Raw genomic sequence first — 18,547 nt, 5'->3', positions numbered from 1 at the left:
ATGAAGACCTTGTTGGTCCCAAGTACAGAACAGAATAACCCACATGGTTTCTGAGCCTTAATTTCTTAAAGGGAAGGTGCCACCAGTTTTCTTGTATTTTGTTTTTTTGTGAAATTAAGTTTAAAATAGTAATTAAAATGTATTAATGCAATGTTTGCACTGTTTGCAAACATTTCTATATGAAAAATATTATATATTTTTCTACAAATATACATATTTACCACTAGGGGGAGCATTTTCCGTTTTAGACCTCAAGCAGCTATAGTAAGATTTAGCAGCTCTGCCCCAGGGATATTAGACCACCTAAAAGGGGAGGGAAATAGTGATGTCAGCAGTTACTGCCCCAATTTTGCTTCTAACAGTAAGAATGAAGAGCAGCATTACAGGGCAGCACCATTTTGTGTGTGACTGCCCTGTGATCTGCTATCACCAGCAGTTACTGCATCAGAGGCACAGCTTGTTTACAGAGGAGCAGAACACAGTGGGCTCAGCAGCATTTTTTGTGAATAACATTCTTGCCATCCCCCTTCCCCACCTTAATCCCTGTCCTGTCAGCTGCCCTGCTCTCTCTCTCCAGGTGTCACCTCCCTCTCTGCAGGCTGTGAGTGCAGCTTACCGGAGAGCACAGGGACTGTGTGTGAGGGGGAGACACAGCAGGAGAAGCACACAGGGCAGCTTGTGAGGAGCAGAGGATGTGCCTGCTTGGAGTACAGAGGAGCAGTGAGGACTTCTTCTGTCCTGAGATAGAGAGCACAGGGCTATAATAAAATGGCAGCTAGTCACACCTACAGCAGTGAGTTGTGCAGCCCACAGAGGCATGCCCAGCTCACTGCTAATGCTGCTGCAATGTTACAGATAGGGTCCTCGCCGGTCTATTATCTCCTATGTCCATGGGGTGCCGTAATCTGACACTGATAGGGCCCTGCTACTGCTGCAAAACCAAGATGTCAGCCCCCAGTGCCTTCTTTAAACTCATATAACACATGAAATCTGTTTCACATGCATTTCAAACTTGCTTATAGCAGCATGTTATGCTACATTACAGTGATTTATTAATGACCTACAAACGCGGTACCTTCCCTTTAAGTGATCTAATGTAGGCAAATGGAATTGATCTGGCCTAACCAGAACTGCATTAACACCAACTGCATCTAGAAAGTTATACCATTACATTGTGCTTTGGATTTTCATTTTTGTTTTGCCATGAAATACTGGAATAGTTATGGAAAAAAATGAAGGTTGTAGTTCTAACTGGACCCCAACTGATCAGGTGTAGTGCTTGACAAAAGATGCATAGGTGGGCACTGTCCTAATGACCTATCAAGTCAAACGCATGTTCATTTTATACAGAGCTTCCACACTATAACCAGATTCACACACATTTTTTGCCACATACGGTATATATTTTCTCAGCAAACTCAAGTGAGAATCCAGTCTGATTACACTTTTTCCAGCATATCCTAATCACATTCAGAAGGACAAAATGTAGGCACCTATTATGCTTTATTTAAAGTTCAGGTTTTTATTAGTTTTATCTCATAACATATCTTAAAAGTGCTTTTCCACAGACTTAGGCCCCTTTCACACATCCGATTTTCTTGTATGTATTCAATCTCAATCTTTCATGAGTTGAATATGTACAAATTATAGTCTATGGGGCTATTCACTGTCCAAAAAATGGAAACACGTTCAATTTTGATCTTAGTTACAGATAAAAAACAAACATGCAAATCCATGGTCAGTGAAAAACTCTGACAGCACACTGAAGGCATCCTAGTTGTATCCTAGTCGTGTCCGTTTTTCACTGACTGATACAAGAAGCTAAGAAACCTCCATAAGTTTTTTTGCCTGCTAGAAAAACTATTGAAAGACTGGTGATAGAGATGACACTCTAACTAAACTGATGAAAATCTGATTCAAAAACACTGATGAAACTTGGGAATGTTTTTTTCACGTATGAAAAAAATTGTTATGATGCTGGCCTTACTGTAAGTGGCTCCTTTCTGTTCTTTTGGAAAATGGCCATATGACCCACACTTTCCTGTTGTGATCCCGCTGATATTACATCACGTCAATTAATAACATGATTGTGAGAGCTTTGCAGGCTTCTAACCCTGCCCTGTCGTCAATAGGATGACATCTCGTTTCGAGACGGGCTACAGCGCTATATGTAAAACATACGAACAAAAGAAACAGCTAGCACCTTATTCTGTGGACGTTATTGATGAAGTCCAGAAGACCGAAAAGAGGAGGTGCATGGAGGGAGCTAATAAAGGGTACAAGTCTAATGGAGGGAAAAAAACCTTTAAAATATCACAGTATTCAACTTGGAAAAAATGTAAACCTGATGGAGCCGTTACAAATAAAAAGTATAGAAAATCATAACAAAATATAATGAATCCTTCAACAGGATAATAAAGATCTATTGTATCTGTTATGGATCCTGTAAGAAATTGTATCAGATTCCAGTGTGATCAAAGCATTAGGGAAAGCATTTCCAATAGGACCCCAAATAAACGACACTTCTGCTGCCATGTTTATTAATGTTAGAGACTGTCAAGGATTGTTAGATTTCATTAACCTGTAATAGAATTTCTGCTTGACTGACTTTGGATAGATGAGAATATGTTACTGTGTTATCATCATTTATGGTGCAGATATGATAAGGCTGAATTCCTAACAAATAGCTATGTAATTTAATTGGTATTAATGCAGGAATGGAAAAAATGTAAAAATGCTTATGCAAAATCCCAATGATTCCATGTGCTTCGTAACAAACTAAAAGCAGTAGTACCGGGTATATTGGCCTGTGTGTTAACTCAAATATATGCAGCATTTGGAATTACACCAAATGTTTATATTTGTTCTATGATATATGTATATAAGATTTTACAACAATATAAAAAATACCAAAAAAAAGTAACTCGATAGAAATGAGCAAATGAAAAGACTACTGCTTTAAGTCTGAAAACAGTCGGCAAATAATAATATATTTAGGGTGCAAAAAAGTGAATGCAAAAATAAAATGTTTCTAAGCCAAATATGGGAAGAAACATGTGAAGCAAAAAAAAAAAACAGTCAGGCCAAGGGGGTGTAAATGAAGCTGACAAGCACACTGGACTTCAGGCATGGGTCACTGATTCAATTTTACTGTACCCTCTTGTCCTCTAATTCTTTGAGAAGCTTTGAAGTTTTTGCCTTCTCAAACAGTAGATTCTGCTCGAGCTCCCGAATTCGGGCATGCTCCAACTGCGTCTGTGTCTGCACACGCGGGGTAGGAAAGAGAGAGAGCAGAAGTGAAAAGTTGCAGCATCATCCAACATCTACAAGAAAGGATAGTGTTGACAGGCTAAAGACTCAGCTGTAAAGTGATTTCCGGCAACTTGCATTGGTATAGAACCAGATGAAATTTTTGTTCATTTCAGTGCAAGCAGTGCGTTTCATGAAGAACTTACCCTCCTAGCTTGTTTTATACCCCTCAACCACTGGTAAGCAACCAACTAGTTGTGTATGGGAGTATTAAAGTGCTTGTCCACTAATTTTATGTTCATTGATCTTCATGATACATCATCAATATAAAGTTCATGGTGGTCCAACATGCAGCACCCCCCTCTGATTAGTTGTGAACACTGTGTAGTGGCCGCTGCCGAGAACTGCAGCTCAGCTCCTTTTCTCTTCTTTTCCTACAGTGATAACATTATGTTATTGCTGTAGAAAAGCAAAGATTAGGACTGGTATATCAACACAACAGCGAAGTAACCTTGAAATGATCCCTCCAACATCTCTCAGTCCTAGAATTGGCACAAACTTACCTTTTTTTTCAACCACTAGCCTAAACATAATGATATCGATACATCTATAGTTTTGTCTTTCTGCAGAGTCGCGTCATACTGCCAGACTGCAATAATAGCAAATCCTCAGTGGCAGACTATCATCGATCTGTAGACGGTACAGCAGATCAGTTGCTGTCAGCATCAAAGATACAGGGAATATTATAATTTTGGGCTTTAATAAACACAATATTTTGCCATCTGTACATTATCTTTCAAACAATGAGACTGCGATTTTGTTTTTTAACTTTGTGACCCTGGAATTACTAGAATAAAAATATCTTATTTAGTAAAGTATCTCACTTCTTCAATTAGAAATATGATCATGGTGCCCGGGAACTTTCTTCAGAAAGGCACATGAATGTCATTCCACAATGTGTTCCTATTCAAGTGAATGTCAATGGAAGGGGCCATCGGGGAGGATGAACTACAAAGAATGGGGACATTGTGACAAAGAGCTAATGTGCTGGAATTTTGTGACTAGAAGACCATGATTATAATGCCAAAAAATGTACAGATAAGAGAGTTACTAAGTGCATGGTCGCAAGAATATAGTAATCCATGTTTTACAAGCAGCAATTTTGTGTTGTGATTTACTGTAAGTTTACAATGCAAACAAGCAGTCAAAATAAAATTATATATTAACAAGTCCATTCTTAAAATAACTAAAGGAAATCTCCACAGAAATAGAGATGAATGAAATAAGCTATAGTGTGACATAACGTAATATATTGTTACAATGTGGAGGTGATTTAATCAGCCTGCATTCCACTAGCAGACCCCAGGAGGTATAAGGTGAAAGCCCAATGTTGCCCAAACTACGTGGAACAAGACTCAGAGCCTGGCGGAACAATTGCAGTCAGGTATGTTGTTGGCGTTTCAAAGGAAACAGAGTTTGAAGACCTGGCCAGGTACCATAGGCAGAGACGAGATTATTCAGGTGCCACCCCCGTCCGGCTTCTCCCTACTCTGCACCGGGTGATTGACTGGTTTCTTGGGTCTTAAAAGGGTTGTCCATTTTATTTTTATTTTATTAAATCTGTTGGGAACATTATTTTATTTCTCTTACTAATATGTAAGTTTTACAGGATCTTCTCCTTTGTGAAATGTCACCTATTTGTTAGTGCAGCCGTCGTCACAGACTGTCATGCAGGATTGTTTTTAGAATGGCAGTGGATGGATGATCTGGATGATCATGTGACCAGAGAAGTCCAATAGCCTCCTCCAATCTAAAAACAGTGCACAAGGGAAAGCTCTTTACAAAGAAGCGGGTGGGGAGTAACTCATAACACTTGCATATTAGTAAAGCTAGGTTCACATTGTGTTAGTGCAATCCGTTTAGCGCATACGCTAACGGAATGCGCTAACGCAATGTCCAAAAAGTGATTGCATTCGGCAATCCCACTAGCGCAGATCCCCTATCTGTAAGTATGTACTGTTTTTTTTTTTTAACTTTTACAATGGTAACCAGGGTAAATATCGGGTTACTAAGCGCGGCCCTGCACTTAGTAACCCAATGTTTATCCTGGTTACAAGTGAACACATCGCTGGATCGGCGTCACACACACCGATCCAGCGATGACAGCGGGTGATCAGCGACCAAAAAAAGGTCCTGATCATTCCCCACCACCAACAATCTCCCAGCAGGGGCCTGATCGTTGGTCGCTGTCACACATAAGGAGATCGTTAGCGAGATCGTTGCTACGTCACAAAAAAGCGTGACGTTGCAACGATATCGTTAACGATATCGTTATGTGTGAAGGTACCTTTAGTGCCACAAAGTCATGTCACCAACATATCTGTTCAAATAAAGATAAGGTGGACAACCCTTTTAATGAGTTAGTCATCCTGTTTTGGCCCCTCCACTGTGATTCTTCTACTCGTACAAATGAGGCACATAACAAGCAGTTATCCTATGTTGAATGAGAAATAAATGAGGATCATAAATGTCATATCAATAAAATTGATCTAATGTTCTAACTAGACATATAATAAAGAATCAGGAAGAAAACCAAATGGAGGGTAGATACATCCTTTACTTAGGAAGCTTGGAAAGGTCTGTAGCCCAGTACAGGTTACAGACATTGTACAGTTGAAAATAAAAAGGAATCCACTGAGGGACAGAATAAGAAAAGTATTACTAAGGGATCATCTAGAGTTAAAAAAAGGCCAGCTTTTCCCCCCCAAAAAATAGCACCAAACTTCTAATGGAGTTGAGATGCACGGTCTCATACAACCCATAAAAAGATGTGAAATATTTCTGGTAACTGGACAACCCCTTTGCAATATATTACATTAATTTTACCCAAAAACCTAAAAGATTTTTTTCTCCATTGTGCCACATTTTTTATTGTAAAATCCACAATTAATTTTAATGTGTTTATACCATAGAAATGCACTCCTAGCAGAACTCTATGCTTATCCTAATATTGCCAGATATATATTGTTCCTAATGTATGCAGGAGAATCTACTCAACAAGAACAAAACAATACATTTGTACAGTAACAGAATCCACTTTACTGATCAATCCATGGGTTTAGGTATTTATAGGCAGCTTATGTACTCATACACAGTAATGAATTATCATTATCTGAGGACCTCAAACACTGTAAAGAGTATACAAGTCAATTGTCTATATAACTACAGAATATGAAGGTTCCACAATGTGTTGATGTAGTTAAAATAAGCTGCCGATGGTTTATGTCACTAGATCACTAGAAGAACTGACATATAATATATGTATAATTGTTGCTTCATAGAGTGATTCTAAGTTATAAAAAAAACTCTTCTGCCAAATTCTAGCCAAGTAACATGTCAGAGTCATAATTCTTTTAACATTACAAAAGAACTGTCAAAAATGCAAGCTACAAGCAATACCTCTAAGTCTCCCTTTGTGATAGACTCTTCTTCCACTCTGAACTGAAGATCTTCAACTTTCCTACATTGTGAAAAAGATTATTCGTTATTTCTCCTAATACAGAGATCAGAAATTAAATTAAAATAGTCAATTCTAGTTATATGTATTACTCTATTATTATTATTATTATTATTATTATTATTAGGGCTATAACCAATTCTGAATTCAAGTGAATGAACCCCAAAATGTTAAAATAATGATTCCATGCAAACACTTTGCTTAATCTTGGTAATAATGATACTAATATTTTCACTGAGCTGTTTTTCAATTACTAACGACCTTACTTCATTGATCTGAATGATAAAGGTCTCAGACCTCTGATTTGTTCCTGCTGATTTTGATGAGGAGATGGCATGGAGTCAGACGATCATAATTCATGAAGAGGAATACGCCTCTTCATGAATCAGAAGCGTCAGACGAGTGGTGTGCACCTCACCACACATCCTATTCCAGTCCCTGCTGTAGTAAGATTTGTTACTTAGCGAACACCGCCATTTTTCATGAACTTGACGACCAGCAGTAACCATGCCCCTGTCCCTCCTGAGCTCCACCGATTTTGTCCATGCTGGGTAAAAGGCATAGAACGTCAAAATTAACAAAATTGTGGACGATCATCAAGTTGCGACTTTCTAAAGTTTTTTACACCAGAATATTGGCGTAAAAGCTTTGATGAATAAAGCATATTTATTTACCTAAATAATATGTGTGTTCAGCCAATCCATGGGTGAACCTGTCACCAGGTTTGTCGCATGTGATATAAGGCCACCACCTTTCTGCCCTGATATACAGCATTCTAATATGCTGTGTATATACACCCAATCTGGCCTGCAAGACAAGAAAAAGGCCTTTTATTATATTCACTTACTTGGCAGTCAGGTCCGATGGGTGTTGCAGTCTCGGTCCGGTACCGCTCCTCTTCTTGTAATGCTGGCCTCCTTCTATGCTTCATATGGATGATGTGTCCTACGTCGTCCACACAGTCTCTCCGACATCGCGCTCTTGTGCAGGCATACTAGTTTGCCCTGACTAGGGCAGAATAAAGTACTGCAGTGCGCATGCGCCTGGGCTCTCTGACCTTTCCCAACACATGCGCACCGCAGTTCTTTGCTCTGGCCTTGACAGGGCAGAGAGAAGTACGCCTAAGCATGAGCGCGATGCCCAGGGACACTGTGTGGATGATTTACGACTCATCATCCATACGAAGCAAGAATGAGAACGGTATCAAAAGAAGAAGGGAGGTGCCGGACCAAGACGAACGATGCCCATAGGAACTGACAGTCCTGCAGGTGAGTATGACAAAAGGTCTTTTTCTTGTCTTGCAGGTCGAGTTGAGGGCAGATATACAGCATTATAGAATGCTAAATATCAGGGCTGGCAGGTTCTGGGACAAACCTAGTGACAAATCTTTAAATTTACTTTAGCAAATATATTTTTTGTGTTTTATTTGCATTGTAATTTTTGGAGTTTTTAATATTTTTCTGAATATTGATCTTTAATGTACAGTGCTATCTCTATGTACTGGATATATCGTTTTTTATTAAATTAATTTACTTTATATATAGGAGTCTACTTGCTCATTTAGTTGATATATTTCTTTGTGTCTAAAAACTGTTGTTTTTTTCATATATATTCTAAACATGCATTAATAAAGAGTACTTTTTATTTATATTACTTGGTGTCTGCACTACTTTGTACAAAAATTTTTACATTTTGTGCATATCGAATGGCATACTTAGCTGAAAGATAATTATATAGGTTTCAATATAAATTATTGCCTACTACGAATAAAGTAATATCTGATTTTACCTTCTTTCCTCTTCAAGCTGATTAAGTAGCTCAACTTTCTCTTTCTGTGTACTCTCCACCATAGTCCGAGCCCTCTGAAGATTGCCCTCTGCTTCTGCAATGTACTAAAATACAAAAATATAATAATAATGAAGCTTGCAAGGCAAGCTGAATCTGCTGCGATCGACCAATTATCTCATTGGAACCTCTAATTAGAAAGTAAACATGCTTATTTCCTTGCAGGAGGTAGACTGTCCTTTGTTATATCTGGAAGCAGTCTAATACCCTCTTTCAATGGACATTCAGCTGATCGGTAATTTGTTCAACCCAAAGCTACCTCTTCTGGCAGGTTAGCTGATGGGCACACGGACTTGAACGAATAGATGGACCCGACAGAATATCCACCCAAATCAAGTAGGCCAACAACGTATGAAACTCTGTGCTATCCAAAATGCTGTTTCTCAAACAAAACTTCTTTGCACCTCAGTGTCCCATTGCATATAATCTGTAGCCCTGAAACTTGAATTTACCCATAAACAGATTATCATGCCATTCAATTCTTTTTGGACTATTTACTGGTGCCACAGTGTTGGGGCAATCCAGATGACCTGATGTCTTAATAACTACGGTATTTTAAGAGTGCTATGTGGCTTTTGAAGATCCGCCTCACCATGCAAAGGAAGTGTATGTTCATCCTGCACTGAAGAAGACTGACCCAGAGCCTACTCAGAGATTATTTAATCTTGGGCAGTTCAGATATCAGTGAAGAAAAAGAGAAGTATCACTCTGCTCTCCAACCCACGCTTCCTGATACATATTGCTTTGGTGTTGTGATTTCACCTCCCTACCTTCTTTTACCATTTCCCAACACCCAACATTATCTGTGAAATTTTAATCCTCAGAACAGTCCGTCAAGAGTATATCAGTGGGGGTCAGACTCTCAGTTGCTCCAATCGATCAGCTTTTTGAGATGGCTGCAATGTGTCCCCTTCATAGTGGATCAGACACATCTCCATACTTTTAGAAGTAGCTTTACCTTGTATTACAGCTCACTATATCTCTGTTCTATTGAAATGATTAGGACAAAGCTGTAAAACTAGGCAAAGTTGATATTAAAAGTACTGATCTGTGTGAGAGGTGTTTTTATTGTCTGGATTTTTGTTGGAATTTTAAAAACTAAAGTCACATGTTATTTTTATGCCCCTCAAGTGTGTAGGCCTTTGCTTCATAGTTATATCAGCTGTTCTTCGAAAGCCAAATCTGATCTGTGCACCACCGGGAAGCATTCTATCCATACATTACCAGCTACTATTAAAAGTACAAAGCTGTGTCTGGTGAACAATGAAAGAGATGCTCACTCAATGGAGAACAATGGTTTCTTCAACCAGCTAATCCCCAAGAGGCACAACTGCGTTCATCTAATATTGATGGCCTATCTTGAGATTGGCCGTTAATTTAAAAGTCCCGGATAACTCCTTTAAGAATTCAGAAACGTTAGCTGAACATGTGGTGTGATATACGTGTAGGGAAACCTGTGCTGTATATAGCACAATCATGCCGAGTAATATTTATTGTGTGCAATGTAAAACCAGCTCTGCGCTGCAGTAACGTCAATTTATGTTTTTCACAATTTATCGTAAGAAACTTCAATAGTAGGAAAGTAGGCTATAGGCTCCGTGTGATTATTGTACACATATAAAAAGAATATGTTACAAAAAATAATTAAGAATGTACAAAAAACACAAATAAAATGCATTGATTTCTGTATTAGAACCGAATGAAATAGGCTAAAGGCGTAACTTTATCTGGTGCCAAGGATTAGTTTGATGAAAAACAGCTGTTTGAATGGCCTTAAAAAAGTCACCAAGATCTACAAAAAGAACATCTGGTGTAGGATATAAACATCAAAAGCTTATATAAGATCTCATGTGACCAGTATAGTAGCTTTCATACTGCAAAAAACTAGTAGATGTCGCTGATCAACAGCACAGTATTGTGTGAGCTGTGAATGTGTCCTTGTAGCAGCAGGATTTCATGAAATTCTAAATACTAGATCAAAAAGTTTTGCATAAAATACTTTTTTTTTTTTAAACCATGTGATATATCAGTCCACATAAAATTGCATAATATAGCGAAGGGACAGAGAAAATAGATGTGGCTGATGTACCATATTCTTATTACATTTAGCATCTTATTTCTGTTAAGAGAAATGACACCTTAAAAATAGCACCAGAAATATTTCTGCTCCTAGAAAACATATTTAAATGAATCAAGGATATGTATTTTTAGGCCTGCACAGAGAGGTGTCGTATTGCACCTCCTATGTATTTTTGGAGATCCATTTGAAGTTCCACAAACCTTCTCATGTTGAGTTTTCAAATGTGTTAACTCCTTTTCCACTTCACAGATATGACTGGTGGCTTTTGCTACTTCTGCTCGCTCCAGATCTCTCTCAGCCAATAACTGCTCAATATGTTGCTGTTTTTCCTTTAGAGCTTCCTGTAAGGCGGTTGTTCCGGAGATTTTCCGTGCATAACGTGATGATGTTTCTGTAAGCTAAGGCGTGTTAAAAAAACAAAGTTACACTAAGGAAAAATCAAATGTGTACAATGTCTTTTATAAACATATAAATCAAAGTAACCCTGCTTAAAATCCCACATAGTTAAGCCCACAAAAGTGCGTCGCTATCTCATAAAATAGTTTAGTACATGAGCACAAAAAATTTGAATCGTTTAAGGATGGATTTGTTCCTATGGCAAGTGGAAGACCCCACATATATTACCACCAATCAGTGGCTTCTGCAGGGGCTCTCAGGAGGTAATTTCTAAAGTATCCATCATGTACCTTAAGGCTTTGATCTGTCTTTTTAAATAAGTAAAGGTAATTAATCAGCTTGTCTGAGATCTAAAGGGTTAAGGTACCGTCACACTTGGCGACGCTGCAGCGATACCGACAACGATCCGGATCGCTGCAGCGTTGCTGTTTGGTCGCTGGAGAGCTGTCACACAGACAGCTCTTCAGCGACCAACGATGCCGGTAACCAGGGTAAACATCGGGTTACTAAGCGCAGGGCCGCGCTTAGTAACCCGATGTTTACCCTGGTTACCATCGTTAAAGTAAAAAAACAAACACTACATACTTACCTACCGCTGTCTGTCCTCGGCGCTCTGCTTCTCTGGTCTGGCTGTGAGCACAGCGGCCGGAAAGCAGAGCGGTGACGTCACCGCTCTGCTTTCCGGCTGCCCGGCGCTCACAGCCAGAGCAGAGAAGCAGAGCGCCGGGGACAGACAGCGGTAGGTAAGTATGTAGTGGTTGTTTTTTTTACTTTTACGCTGGTAACCAGAGTAAACATCGGGTTACTGAGCGCGGCCCTGCGCTTAGTAACCCGATGTTTACCCTGGTTACCAGTGAAGACATCGCTGGATCGGTGTCACACACGCCGATTCAGCGATGTCTGCGGGGAGTCCAGCGACGAAACAAAGTTGTGGACTTTCTTCCCCGACCAGCGACAGCACAGCAGGGGCCTGATCGCTGCTGCCTGTCACACTGGACGATATCGCTAGCGAGGACGCTGCAACGTCACAGATCGCTAGCGATATCGTCTAGTGTGACGGTACCATAAGAAACCTCCAGTGATAGCAGCCAATGGTGGGATCTGGTGATTTTGGAAGATTTATAACAGTCGTTTGTCAGGAGCTGAGAGAGAAGGGAAGGAAAATGAGCAGCTAACTGCTGCACAGAAATAATGGACTGGAGAAAGCTGATTGGTATGTTAGGAGTGAACCTCTCTTCTTGAATGTAACTGCTGCCAGAGTCTGGGCAGGCACTTGTAGCAAAACTCCTTGTTAACAAGCTGTGCAGTGTGAGAGATAAAAGTTTTCAGAACTGGAGAATGACAACAGATAGAAAAAGCAAGTCAATTGCAAACTTGCTTATTTTCATACAGTTTAACTAATGAATGCATTTTAATACCTTAAGAATACCCCTTTAAGATTAGACAATTATATATCTTGACTTCCCCATACACAAAAGTTTGGCTCATTCAAACAATCATGTTTGATCAAAGAGGTTGTATCTGGTAGCGGTTTATTTACTGAATAACAAAAGAATCAGTCATTAAAATTCAAACCTCCCAAACCTTATCCCCTTCTGGGATCATCTGTTGAGATATAATCGGAGGTATCCATGCACCTTAAGGTACCTTCACACTAAACGACGCTGCAGCGATCCAGACAACGATCCGGATCGCTGCAGCGTCGCTGTTTGGTCGCTGGAGAGATGTCACACAGACAGCTCTCCAGCGACCAACGATGCCGGTAACCAGGGTAAACATCGGGTTACTAAGCGCAGGGCCGCGCTTAGTAACCCGATGTTTACCCTGGATACCATCCTAAAAGTAAAAAAACCAAACGCTTCATACTTACCTTCCGCTGTCTGTCCCCGGCGCTCTGCTTCTCTGTACTGGCTGTGAGCACAGCGGCCGGAAAGCAGAGCAGTGACGTCACCGCTCTGCTTTCCGGCCGCTGTGCTCACAGTGAGTGCAGGAAAGCACAGCGCCGAGGGACAGACAGCCGAAGGTAAGTATGAAGCGTTTGTTTTTTTTACTTTTAGGATGGTAACCAGGGGTAAACATCGGGTTACTAAGCGCGGCCCTGTGCTTAGTAACCCGAAGTTTACCCTGGTTACCAACGAAGACATCACTGAATCGGTGTCACACACGCCGATTCAGCGATGTCAGCGGGAGAGCCAGCGACCAAATAAAAGGCCCCTTCACATTAAGTGACGCTGCAGCGATACCGACAACGATACGGATCGCTGCAGCGTCGCTGTTTGGTCGCTGGAGAGCTGTCACACAGACAGCTCTCCAGCGACCAACGATGCCGGTAACCAGGGTAAACATCGGGTTACTAAGCGCAGGGCTGCGCTTAGTAACCCGATGTTTACCCTGGTTACCATCCTAAAAGTAAAAAAAACAAACACTACATACTTACCTACCGCTGTCTGTCCCCAGCGCTGTGCTTCTCTGCACTCCTCCTGTACTGGCTGTGAGCACAGCGGCCGGAAAGCAGAGCGGTGACGTCACCGCTCTGCTTTCCGGCCGCTGTGCTCACAGTCAGTGCAGGAGGAGTGCAGAGAAGCAGAGCGCCGGGGACAGACAGCGGTAGGTAAGTATGTAGTGTTTGTTTTTTTTTACTTTTACGCTGGTAACTAGGGTAAACATCGGGTTACTAAGCGCGGCCCTGCGCTTAGTAATCCGATGTTTACCCTGGTTACCAGTGAAGACATCGCTGGATCGGTGTCACACACGCCGATCCAGCGATGTCCGCGGGAGATCCAGCGACGAAATAAAGTTCTGGACTTTCTTCAGCGACCAACGATCTCCCAGCAGGGGCCTGATCGTTGGTCGCTGTCACACATAACGATTTCCTTAACGATATCGTTGCTACGTCACAAAAAGCAACGATATCGTTAACAATATCGTTATGTGTGAAGGTACCTAAAGTTCTGGCCTTCTAGCCCCGACCAACGACATCACAGCAGGATTCTGATCGCTGCTGCGTGTCACACTGAACGATATCGCTAGCCAGGACACTGCAACCTCACGGATCGCTAGCGATATCGTTTAGTGTGAAGGTACCTTTAGACAGTTGTCCATTCTTAACAATTCAGTGGGTTCTGCCAACTTAACCTAATATGTATGGGGACCCTTAGTAGTAGTCTTATACCCTGTTATCATATTTTAAGCACCTAATATTGATTTTGGCACCTGGGGTTCACTGTGTTCCTTTTTACTTTTTTGGATGACTTGTTTGCAGTTGTTATTGCCTTTTGCCTTCCACAATAAAGCAATTTTATGTATTATAGACCTCAGGTTGTTGTGTTGGATCCTTCCTTCCCCCCCGTTTCGTTACTTGTTATTATATTGCAGTTTTGTTACAGCAATGACAAGAAATAGCCAATTACGACTACTTCTGCACCATTTCACCTATCTTCCAGATCATTTTCTTCAGATATTAGACTAGCAATATGGTTTAGTAGGCACAAACTGAAAGATAATATTGTATATCACAATTTTATTTTAATAGACACAACTGAATAACCTCTTTTTTACAGTTTATCTATACTCTGTTGTGTGGAAAGAAATCTAACAATGCACAAAGCATAGTTATCTATAATATAACGCTGGGAGCGTCACTCTGTCCGAAGCCTTTATAGACTGCGCAAGCGCCGGCGCAGTCTGGCCCCCACAGAGTGACGCTCCCAGGAGATCGCGGTATGCGTAAACACTGAACGCACACTGCGATCTCCACCGGAGAGTCATGGACCGCCAGGACGCTAAGTATATTCACCTGTCCCCCGTTCCAGCGCTGCGTGCGGCTCCATCTCCCGGGTCCTCTGCTGTGACGTTCACAGTTCAGAAGGCGCGATGACGCGCTTAATGCGCGCCGGCGCCGCCCTCCGACTGAACAGTCACAGCCAGAGGAGCCGGAAGATGGCGGCGCACAGCGGTGGAACGGGACAGACAGGTGAGTATAGCAAGTGCTGGGGGCCTGAGCTAGCGGTGATACCGGCACCTGACCCCCACAGCGCGCCGGTGTCCCCACCTGCTCAGGCCCCTGGCACTCGGCGCCCAGCGACCATAGGTGAGTATGGTATTTTTTTTTTATATATATGGCAGCAGCATATGGGGCATACACTATGGAGCATCTTATGGGGGGCATATAATACAATGGAGCATCTTATGGGGGGCATATAATACAATAGAGCATCTTATGGGGGGCATATAATACAATGGAGCATCTTATGGGGGGCATATAATACAATGGAGCATCTTATAGGGCCATCAACCATAATGGAGCAGTGTACGGGGGCATATATTATGGAGCATCTTATGGGGGCCATAAACCTTTATGGAGTAGTGTACGGGGGCATACACACTGGAGCGTCTTATGGGGGCCATAAACCTTTATGGAGCAGTGTACGGGGGCATACACACTGGAGCGTCTTATGAGGGCCATAAACCTTTATGGAGCAGTGTACGGGGGCATACACACTGGAGCGTCTTATGGGGGCCATAAACCTTTATGGAGCAGTGTACGGAGGCATACACTATGGAGCATCTTATGGGGGCCATCAACCTTTATGGAGCAGTGTACAGGGGGCATATACTATGGAGCATCTTATGGGGGCCATAAACCATAATGGAGGAGTGTACGGGGGGCATACACTATGGAGCATCTTATGGGGGCCATAAACCTTTATGGAGCAGTGTACGGAGGCATACACTATGGAGCATCTTATGGGGGCCATAAACCTTTATGGAGCAGTGTACGGGGGGCATACACTATGGAGCATCTTATGGGGGCCATAAACCATAATGGAGCAGTGTACGGGGCATATACTATGGAGCATCTTATGGGGGCCATCAACCATAATGGAGCAGCTTAGGGGGCATATGGATGGGAGAAGCAAATTCAACAATAGGGCAGCACATGACAGAACGGGGGTGCAGGATGGAAGCAGCACATGACAGAACGGGCGCAGGATGGGAGCAGCACATGACAGAACAGGGGCACAGGATGGGAGCAGCACATGACAGAACGGGGGCACAGGATGGGAGCAGCACATGACAGGATGGGGGCGCAGGATGGGAGCAGCAAATGACAGAATGGAGGTGCAGGATGGGTGCAGAACATGTCAGAATGGAGGCGCAGGATGGGTGCAGCACATGTCAGAATGGGGGCGCAGGATGGGAGCAGCCCATAACAGAATGGGGGCGCAGGATGGGTGCAACACATGACAGAATGGGGGCGCAAGATGGGTGCAACACATGGCAGGATGGGGGAGCAGGATGGGTGCAGCACATGACAGGATGGGGACGCAGGATGGAGCAGCACATGTCAGAATGGGGGTGCAGGATTGGAGCAGCACATGTCAGAATGGGGGTGCAGGATGGGTGCAGCACATGACAGGATGGGGACGCAGGATGGAGCAGCTCATGACAGGATGGGGACGCAGGATGGAGCAGCACATACCAGGATGGAGACCATATACCAATATAGATGCTCGCCACCCGGGCGTAGAACGGGTTCAATAGCTAGTAAAAATATAAAACGGTCAGCAGCCAATAGAATGTTTGTCTCATTGCTTACAAACACAGAGAAATCCATAAGGCCATGCTGAATCTGTTGTATGGTAAATCAAAATGTCACTGGATACACCTAAATTACTTATAATTGAGTCAATCAAGGTATATTTAATTTATATGGCAATAATATATAATGCTGTGCTATTCATGCTCTCAAGTGACAATACTACTGACAACCCTGGTAAAGAAGAAGTGTAAACCGACGCCTATCAACAGAGGATTTTTCTTTCCATACAGAGTAAGAACAAACTGAAAAATACGGTAACTAAAAAACTGAGAAACTGTTATATAGATAAATTGCAAAGATGTTAACGTTCCAGGACTACAGAGCCAATGGTAATAGTTGGTGGACCCTCATTTTAAAAAACTCAACCCAAGAACATGTTCTTACCAATCCGCTTCTGCTGGGTCTGCCTCCTACAGAGGATGCGACTGAGCTCACTGAACTTATAGAAGAACTGCTAGGACTGTGAGTTAGCGCTGACACTCCCATGGCCATTCTCTTGCTTTTCTTAGCTTTAGCTGGACTGGTTGATGGGAACCCAATGCGGATCACCTTGTGAATTGGAGCAAAAAGACCATATTTTGGTGGGCACTGGAAATATCTAAAAAGAAAAATAAACATAAATTATGTGACAGTTGAAATTAGTAGATATTTCATGTTGTCAAAGTCAGATTTGTTAAGGTGATTCACATCAATAAACAGTAAAAGCTGGGGCATCCTATATGTAAAAAACATTTGCTTCCTACTTCTCATAAATATATAGGAACAAATTCATTAAAGATTTTACGCCAGAAGTCTGGTGTAAAATGTTTTAAAAAGATGGAACCTGCAGTGGTACAATCATTTTGTGGCTTTTGGCACTTTTGTGGCCGTTTGAAGCAGCTCCACCAAAATAAGCAGAAGATCCTGTGTGGACAACGTGTGGCTATGGATGTCCATCAAATTCAGCAAAAGTGCCGATGTTTTGTACATCAGAAAGGCTGACCGGAGTATCATTTCCGGTGAGACTTATGCCATTGAAAAAATACACCTAAAGTGACTTGCTCCTCATTATTTGGAGCATCATAGTCCATCGACCCCTTCATCAAGACTGACATGTGCAAATCCGTTCTGGCTACACCATATTGATTTAGATGGACGCATGGGGGGGAACTTAAGGAATATTTTAAAATTAATGCTAGGTCGGCTTCGGTATTGACGGTATGGGAGGCCATGAAGGCCTACTTCAGAGGGCTCTGTATTAACCCTGCTATTGTCTTTGGTCAAAAACGACCGACCTTGAACTTCAATATTCTTTAAAATATTCAAGATGCGGCTCTGAAACCCGTGGTCGACCGACCCACCCTCATTTAAGTCAATCAACCACAAGTTTCAGAACCGCATCTTGAACACACCAAAAAATGCCAAAGTTCAAAATCGGTCTCCCCAGACCGAAGACAACAGCCGGGTTAAGGGGATATCCCGAGTCAAGGCAGAAACAGGCAGGAAGGATCAGATGTTGATAAAAGAGTTGGAGGAGGCTGAGGAGGCATTAATTAATGATCAATCCCCAGAGGCACAGGGAAGATTAAAGGTGGCGCAGAATAGAGTATGTCAGATGGCAATGAAAACGGCGGAACGTAGAAGAATGTTTCAAACTGCTAAATACTTCGAAGAGGGGGACAGGGGGGTCATCTCCTTTCCAGAATAGTGTTGGTGCAGAGAGATTCCACACATATAGTCGCTTTGATGGGAAGGGATGGGAAGGAGCACACTGGTTGCAAAGCAATTTTAGAGGTGATGACGAGTATTACTCAGATCTTTATAAATCACGGGTACAGCCAACGATGGAGGAGGTGGATGGTTTCTTGACAGAGGTACA

At 42.0% G+C, this 18,547-nt stretch overlaps 1 protein-coding gene across 4 annotated transcripts in view; it reads right to left on the bottom strand.

Annotated features, from left to right (window-relative positions):
* CLIP2 (CAP-Gly domain containing linker protein 2) overlaps positions 1-18,547 on the bottom strand; it is a 201,650-nt gene that overhangs the window by 18,088 nt on the left and 165,015 nt on the right. For 2 of the 4 annotated variants that reach the window (XM_069757445.1, XM_069757446.1), the window contains exons 5-9: positions 17,074-17,287; positions 10,892-11,089; positions 8,555-8,658; positions 6,709-6,769; positions 3,157-3,261 (exon numbers count right to left, since the gene is read on the bottom strand). In XM_069757445.1, coding sequence (XP_069613546.1) covers positions 3,157-3,261; positions 6,709-6,769; positions 8,555-8,658; positions 10,892-11,089; positions 17,074-17,287 — 682 coding nt within the window. The remainder of the gene's footprint in view (positions 1-3,156; positions 3,262-6,708; positions 6,770-8,554; positions 8,659-10,891; positions 11,090-17,073; positions 17,288-18,547) is intronic. The other 2 variants (XM_069757447.1, XM_069757449.1) reach the window with 1 other exon arrangement.

Source organism: Ranitomeya imitator, chromosome 3, assembly GCF_032444005.1.
Source record: "Ranitomeya imitator isolate aRanImi1 chromosome 3, aRanImi1.pri, whole genome shotgun sequence".
NCBI lineage: Eukaryota > Metazoa > Chordata > Amphibia > Anura > Dendrobatidae > Ranitomeya > Ranitomeya imitator.
The sequence above is the reverse complement of the archived record's forward strand: the minus strand, read 5'-3'. Positions and strand labels throughout refer to the sequence as shown.